Source organism: Schistocerca gregaria, chromosome 1, assembly GCF_023897955.1.
Source record: "Schistocerca gregaria isolate iqSchGreg1 chromosome 1, iqSchGreg1.2, whole genome shotgun sequence".
Lineage (NCBI taxonomy): Eukaryota > Metazoa > Arthropoda > Insecta > Orthoptera > Acrididae > Schistocerca > Schistocerca gregaria.
The window spans coordinates 592,103,737-592,112,129 of record NC_064920.1 but is presented as its reverse complement, the minus strand read 5'-3'; the positions used below and the strand labels follow the sequence as shown (position 1 = coordinate 592,112,129).

General features: G+C 47.6%; 1 protein-coding gene across 1 annotated transcript in view; it reads left to right on the top strand.

The window, feature by feature from the left end:
• The first annotated feature begins 414 nt into the window (after positions 1-414).
• Positions 415-8,393, top strand: part of LOC126357744 (ATP-binding cassette sub-family C member Sur) — a 546,341-nt gene continuing 538,362 nt past the window's right edge. The window contains exon 1 of the mRNA XM_050007483.1: positions 415-608. Within this exon, the coding sequence (XP_049863440.1) occupies positions 436-608 (173 nt within the window). The 5' untranslated portion in view covers positions 415-435. The remainder of the gene's footprint in view (positions 609-8,393) is intronic.

Here is an 8,393-nt window from a genome sequence, read left to right as displayed (position 1 = left end):
ACAGCTGTTGCTTATTAAACTGATTAACAATCATATATAGTTTCGTAGTATAAACAATGCTAATTTATTCCGTGCACTAGAAAGTCTTTCATCCACTGAGCACAAAAATGAAAATAATAGAATTATAATTACATTTTTAATATCACGAATACTTCTTTAAATCATGAAAATAAGGCTTGACATCGTGGTAATATTAATTTGCATCGTTGTAGCACTACAGTGGCTTGCGGAGTGTAAATGTAGATGTAGCAGGGCCCGGAAAGATTGCAATGCGTGTGCGTTTGAGTGGCGGTAATGGTTTGGCAGATGAGAGCTAACGAGCGCCGGCCGCAGGAGCGCAGCCGCTGCGGCCGGCACCGAGGTGGGGGCCCGTGGAGTGCGGCGCGGCTGGTAGCGGCTGGAGCGGCCGCAGTGCGCGTGGCGCCGGCGCGAGCGATGGACGCGGCCCCCAGCCCTGCCCCAGCCCCAGCCTCCGGCCCTGCGTGGCCCTGCGACTCCGCGGCGTGCATCGCCGACCTCTCGGTGGCCGGCGCCGCCGCCCTCTCGGCGCTGCTGCTGCTGCTGTGCCGCGCCCTGCGCCCGCCTCCGGCCGACAGGACCTCCTACAGGTACAGCCGCCCCACTGCCTCCGTCTCTACTCGTCTCCATGTGCGTGTGAGCGGCGGAAGGTCCTTCTGGTGTCACCCACATTTACCTCCACCCTCACGTACTCCCATTTGCTGCTTCTACTAGAGGTGTCAATTCCGGGGAATGGGCCGGCCAAGATACTAGTCCGCTGCAACGATCTGGAAACAATTCGCGAAGAAATACTGTAGTACTTCGTGCACTATGGACTGGAGAACCATCGTGCTGGTACCACATGCCCCTCCCAGTCTTCAGAGGAACGTCGTATAGCATCTGAGGAAGATGGCCTGTTAGGAGGCTGCGATACTTGTTTACGTTCAGTGTTCTGTCTAGGAAAACGGGTCTATGAACTGATAGTTCACTATTCCACACCTCACGTTTTCACTCCATGCACAATAACAGGGTTTGTCAACAGACCAATACTACGTGTTTCAACGGCTTACCTAGCCATGATTGGTAAATGTGACTCCATCACTAAACGAGACAGATCATACGAGGTGCATTCAAGTTCTAAGGCCTCCGATTTTTTTTCTAATTAACTACTCGTCCGCATCTAGTGGTCGTGCAGTAGCGTTCTCGCTTCCCACGCCCGGGTTCCCGGGTTCGATTCCCGGCGGGGTCAGGGATTTTCTCTGCCTCGTGATGGTTGGGTGTTGTGTGATGTCCTTAGGTTAGTTAGGTTTAAGTAGTTCTAAGTTCTAGGGGACTGATGAACTAAGATGTTAAGTCCCATAGTGCTCAGAGCCATTTGAACCAATTAACTACTCACCCGAAATCGATGAAACTGGCTTTACTTCTCGACGTAATTGCCCTGCAGACGTACACATTTTTCACAACGCTGACGCCATGATTCTATGGCAGCGGCGAAGGCTTCTTTAGGAGTCTATTTTGACCACTGGAAAATCGCTGAGGCAATAGCAACACGGCTGGTGAACGTGCGGCCACGGAGAGTGTCTTTCATTGTTGGAAAAAGCGAAAAGTCACTAGGTGCCAGGTCAGGTGAGTAGGGAGCATGAGGAATCACTTCAAAGTTATCATCACCAAGAAACTGTTGCGTAACGTTAGCTCGATGTGCGGGTGCGTTGTCTTGGTGAAACAGCACACGCGCAGCCCTTCCCGGAAGTTTTTGTTGCAGTGCAGGAAGGAATTTGTTCTTCAAATATTTTCGTAGGTTGCACCTGTTACCGTAGTGCCCTTTGGAACGCAATGGGTAAGGATTACGCCCTCGCTAACCCAGAACATGGACACCATAATTTTTTCAGCACTGGCGGTTACCCGAATTTTTTTTGGTGGCGGTGAATCTGTTTGCTTCCATTGAGCTGACTGGCGCTTTGTTTCTGGATTGAAAAATTGCATCCACGTCTCATTCATTGTCACAACCGACGAAAAGAAAGTCCCATTCATGCTGTCGTTGCGCGTCAACATTACTTCGCAACATGCCACACGGGCAGCCATGTGGTCGTCCGTCAGCATTCGTGGCACCCACCTGGATGACACTTTTCGCATTTTTAGGTCGTCATGCAGGATTGTGTGCACAGAACCCACAGAAATGCCAACTCTGGAGGCGATCTGTTCAACAGTCATTCGGCGATCCCCAAAACAATTCTCTCCACTTTCTCGATCATGTCGTGAGACCGGCTTGTGTGAGTCCGAGGATGTTCTGCCTTCATTAAACTGCCGCACCCACGAACGCACTTTCGACACATCCATAACTCCATCACCACATGTCTCCTTCAACTGTCGATGAATTTCAATTGGTTTCACACCACCCAAATTCAGAAAACAAATGATTGCACGCTGTTCAAGTAAGGAAAACGTCGCCATTTTAAGTGTTTAAAACCTAATTCTCGCCGCTGGCGGTAAAATTCCATCTTCTGTACGGTACTGTCATCTCTGGGACGTATTCAAAATGAACGCGGCCTCATTTTAACACAAAATGCGCATGTTTCTATCTCTTTCCAGTCCGGAGAAAAATAATTGGAGGCCTTAGAACTTGAATGCACCTCGTACATCTGGAGTAACCTGTCTTAAAGCCCATGTACAGAAATGAACACGATTCTCATAATCGTTTCCACGCAGCTCTCAGTGGACAGAGATGTGATAGGGATGGAACCTATACCGATGGAGAATGCGTAGGGCATTTGCCTAACTCATGCCACTACCTCGTGCGGTTGCGCGGGAGCTAACGCGCGGATCGACTGAAACAGCAAAAACATTAATTCGGAAGTGTATCGAACTTCTTCCAGAATTCGAGGAGCATGACTTCAAACTGGGTGCCTGTATTTCCTGCTTTCTGAGGTCGTGAACGAACAGAGCGAATTGGCTTTTACGCTATCGTTGTTTTCGGAATTCATGTTGGTTCCTACAGGGAAGATTTTAGATCAACAGAAATGACATTAATGCGCGAGCATGAAACATTTCAAAAATTCTGCAACGTCAGAGATGTAGGTCTATAGTTTTGTGCGCCTGTTCGACGACCCTTCTTGAAAACTGCAATGAACTGCGTTCCTTCCCAAGCACTAAGAACTCTTTGTTCTTCCTACGACCTACCTTTTGTTGCTGTTAGAAGAGGAATAAGATCTCTTATTTACCTGTATTGGTATCTAATGGTTTTTCACTACTGAGCGATTTCAGTTCTTTTTGTATCCAGTAGTCACTTATTGTGGTATAAAAGGCGTCCAGTATTTCGGAATTCCTCCTGTCATCCCCCATTTCGATGTCATATGGTCAAAGAACGTCTGCACTCCTAGCTTCGATCCGTTTGCCGATTTAACATAAGACCGCTCAAGCTTCAGCGAGTTTTCTGTGAAGTCGGTAGATAGAATACTACTTTCAAGTTCGTTAAACGCGTCATACATGGCTCTCTTTACACTAATTTTAGTCTCGTTTTCTGTGAGTCTCTGGATACATTGCAATTCGCAGCGAAGCTGTTTTTGATTTCGTAGCAACTTTCTAACACGGCGGACGTCATAGCTTTGCTCAGCACGTATCCATCTAAAGAATATTGTTCAGTAGGCCTACTTCTGCAATTTGCCCGTTGATGCCTCATATTTTCGATCCTAGATATCTATTTTTCATGTTGTCCGTTCAAGTAGTCTAGCAAGCTTGTCTGTACAGACGAGAGTCAGTTTTCCTCTTCTGAGAATATTTAAAGGTTTTATGATTCTGCGCAAGTTTTGTGTTTTTCTTTCATCTTCTTCTGTTTCCTGTCTTATCTTCGCGGGGTCGGCATGTTGTTCTGAATTTGGCAATGCTAGTAGCAGAGGATCGACGGATCCCCTTCTTGTGGACTTCCCCCCCTTCCCCCCCCCCCCTCTCTCTCTCCAGGGGAACTCATTTTGTGTATACCGCCTGCCTGTATCTAGCGTTATCCGATGTAAAGTACGAGAGGGTTTTCGAATTTTTTATGATTTTATGCGTAAGTCTTGTGTTAACATATATAGATACATTAGTCCGTATCACGACTGGCAGATTTTGACCTCATAGTTCTCGAATATTAACTATAGATACCCACTTCTTAGACAGCTTAACGACACACAACGTATGTTTCTCTTCATTTAAAGCCGTTTGGGAGTACAGGTTTACTGGTTTAAGTGTCCCAGTGTGCTGGAGTTGTCTTCACATATTGCTAGATAGTAGTATAGGCGGTGGGGCTTCTGGCCCACGGATCGTAAGTTTGGTCTAATACCGGCCTTATACTGTTCCTGTTATGTTTCGCTGTTGGGTTGCCTACATGCAGGGGCAAGACTGCTGCGATGAGAGCAGCGGAATGTAAGTCGGCACATACACCTCTTCCCCCCACCCCACCCCCTTCCTCCCGACCCCTTCCGACACACAAACGCGTTTTGCTCTCTCTATCCCAACTCAGTATTTCAATGCCTTTCTTGTAGTACAATCTTTGCATGTCAGATACTTCAATCTCTGTTCCCAGCTCGGCGCCAAAATCGCGATGTCCGATCTCTGATGAGCAGACGAAAATTTGCAGCAAAAGTAAAATAGTACTTTAAACAAATCAAACGCTGTCCGTATTATTTGTCAACAGTATCAAACACACGTGGCTCACTTATTAGTACTACTGGTGTAAATTACATATTAAAGTACCAACACTACAGGTTAACGTACGATATTTGTACCTACTTGGCGCAAGGCGCAACCTTATTTGTACGTCTTAGTTACAAAACCACCTTCATTCATAATCCCCAAGACAGATTACACTGAAATAATTGTAGTAAGGAGGTTAAAGACTTGCTGTACTTCTAACAGCTACTGGAATGATAATGTCTTTGAACAAAGTTCCAAGGTTCATCTCTACCACGCGTGAAATTTGGGTCTCTGAACTGCGGATGAAAATTCGATCTTTGCACCAAAATCAAAATACCACTTTAAACAAACCAAAAAGTGTCTGTATTATTTGTCAACATACATAAATATCTGCTCTATAACAGCGCAAAACAGAACAAAACGGGTTAAGGTACACTTGGCACCAAAACCTGAGTTTTGATCTTTATACCCACTTGGTGCAAAGCAGAAAGGACCCTCAAATTAAGTGTCAGGATATTTTTACAAATTCTCACACACAAACACAGCGTCATTCATAGTCTCCAAGAGTGGAAAGATCTTTAGCATGGTGTATCAATTTGTAACAAAAAATGCTAAGGGCCGTGACGAGCACTTATTTAGCCGTGCAAGGCCAGAAATAAAGAATGAGTTGAGAAATAAACGATGCATATTATATCAGGTGACAGATTAAGGACCTTCCGATGAGGGACAAACTACGGCTGTATCCATAATTTGCGTATCAACTTTATTTCGAAGCATCTACAAATTCAGCCACGAGTTAGAACGAAATATACACTCCTGGAAATGGAAAGAGGAACACATTGACACCGGTGTGTCAGACCCACCATACTTGCTCCGGACACTGCGAGAGGGCTGTACAAGCAATGATCACACGCACGGCACAGCGGACACACCAGGAACCGCGGTGTTGGCCGTCGAATGGCGCTAGCTGCGCAGCATTTGTGCACCGCCGCCGTCAGTGTCAGCCAGTTTGCCGTGGCATACGGAGCTCCATCGCAGTCTTTAACACTGGTAGCATGCCGCGACAGCGTGGACGTGAACCGTATGTGCAGTTGACGGACTTTGAGCGAGGGCGTATAGTGGGCATGCGGGAGGCCGGGTGGACGTACCGCCGAATTGCTCAACACGTGGGGCGTGAGGTCTCCACAGTACATCGATGTTGTCGCCAGTGCTCGTGCACGTGCCCGTCGACCTGGGACCGGACCGCAGCGACGCACGGATGCACGCCAAGACCGTAGGATCCTACGCAGTGCCGTAGGGGACCGCACCGCCACTTCCCAGTAAATTAGGGACACTGTTGCTCCTGGGGTATCGGCGAGGACCATTCGCAACCGTCTCCATGTCGCTGGGCTACGGTCCCGCACACCGTTAGGCCGTCTTCCGCTCACGCCCCAAAATCGTGCAGCCCGCCTCCAGTGGTGTCGCGACAGGCGTGAATGGAGGGACGAATGGAGACGTGTCGTCTTCAGCGATGAGAGTCGCTTCTGCCTTGGTGCCAATGATGGTCGTATGCGTGTTTGGCGCCGTGCAGGTGAGCGCCACAATTAGGACTGCATACGACCGAGGTACACAGGGCCAACACCCGGCTTCATGGTGTGGGGAGCGATCTCCTACACTGGCCGTACACCTCTGGTGATCGTCGAGGGGACACTGAATAGTGCACGGTACATCCAAACCGTCATCGAACCCATCGTTCTACCATTCCTAGACCGGCAAGGGAACTTGCTGTTCCAACAGGACAATGCACGTCCGCATGTATCCCGTGCCACCCAACGTGCTCTAGAAGGTGTAAGTCAACTACCCTGGCCAGCAAGATCTCCGGATCTGTCCCCCATTATGTATGTTTGGGACTGGATGAAGCGTCGTCTCACGCGGTCTGCACGTCCAGCACGAACGCTGGTCCAACTGAGGCGCCAGGTGGAAATGGCATGGCAAGCCGTTCCACAGGACTACATCCAGCATCTCTACGATTGTCTCCATGGGAGAATAGCAGCCTGCATTGCTGCGAAAGGTGGATATACACTGTACTAGTGCCGACATTGTGCATGCTCTGTTGCCTGTGTCTATGTGCCTGTGGTTCTGTCAGTGTGATCATGTGATGTATCTGCACCCCAGGAATGTGTCAATAAAGTTTCCCCTTCCTGGGACAATGAATTCAAGGTGTTCTTATTTCAATTTCCAGGAGTGTAATTACAGAGAGGAAAGAAACATTAGAACACTTGTTCCGCACATATGGCGGAACCGAACGGAATTAAGAAATTTGTTCAATATAGTGGCAACTGTGAAAAAGATTCAAATTTGAACGGAGCGCACCTCGTCCATGAGATACGCAAGAATACAGGGGAGCCCGCCGCTCTGAGGGATGTAGCGGTGACAGGGCATGGAGCCTCTGGGACAAAAAATAAGTGGCCGGTTCCATGGCCGAGCCTGCGAGGGTTAGACATTGGTGCGCCCAACAAGTTGCTATCTTCACTGTTTTTTGAAGGCATAGGTACACCAGAGTGAAGCACCAGCCCGTTAACAAACCCCTAGCCACTGCTGCACCGGCCCATTCTGAAAACATCTTCTTGGAAGAACCACCAGCTGCTATCATGCCCGCGACCACGTCTTGGTATCACCATGCTGCAATAAAGTTTGACTGTTCATTACTTTGGACAGAATTTAGTATTGACGGTTGGGTTCGGTCGCCGTTTCGGTCGTTTGATACTCACGAGCATTTCGTGATACAACGGCAGAGCAGCAGGACCAGCCAGGCGCTGAGGTCCATCAGAGTCTGCCACCGGCCTTTTGTTGCCTAAACCCCGATCTCATCGGTCAACATTCTCTCTCCGATGTATTCTGAGTTAAGCTTGTGTGGTTCTAGTTCAGTGGATGTATTTAAGTCAATGGAGGCTGCCCTTAGTTAAAAGTATCTTGTCCTGTTCTGATTTCAAAATGCAGCTCTGTTGTATTTTATAAATTTATTATTTATTAGTAATGCGATTTCTACCACAACTCCCAAGTATCCACACAAATCAGTGGTCCCCTGCAGGTAGGGAGATTGTCAATGCCTCCCCACGGTCTGATACTGGCTAGGATAATCTGAGATCCCGATGACCTATTAATATTTATCTCGTCCGCTAGCACGCGGCAAGCTCTTTTCATTTACGCCCCTTTTGATACAAGCACTGTGTCAATCAGTTTAGGTGTTGTGGCTCAACCTAAACTGCATATTTCCGCAATATCTAAGTAAAAATGGCTTTGAGCACTATGGGACTTAACATCTGAGGTCATCAGTCCCCTATAACTTAGAACTACTTAAACCTAACTAACCTAAGACATCACACACATCCATGCCAGAGACAGGATTCGAACCTGCGACCGTATCGGTCGCGCGGTTCCAGACTGAAGCACCGAGAACCGCTCTGCCACAGCTGCCGGCGCAGTACGTAAGTACAGTTACGAAAACAGTAGTACTTCATTTCACCAAGCACCATTCTAGGGAGGAAAAGATCATGCATTATGCTCTACATTATAAAGAAATAAGTGATGCTGTTGACTGGTCAATATAGCTTTCTAGTATTTTCGATCTTTTGCCTACTTGACGTTATGCTACTGGTGGTACAGGAATGCAACTTTCATCACCTAACGTTTTTAGAAGTTTTTCAGTAATGCTGTACCTCACTAAGCACCATTTTAGGGGAATAAAA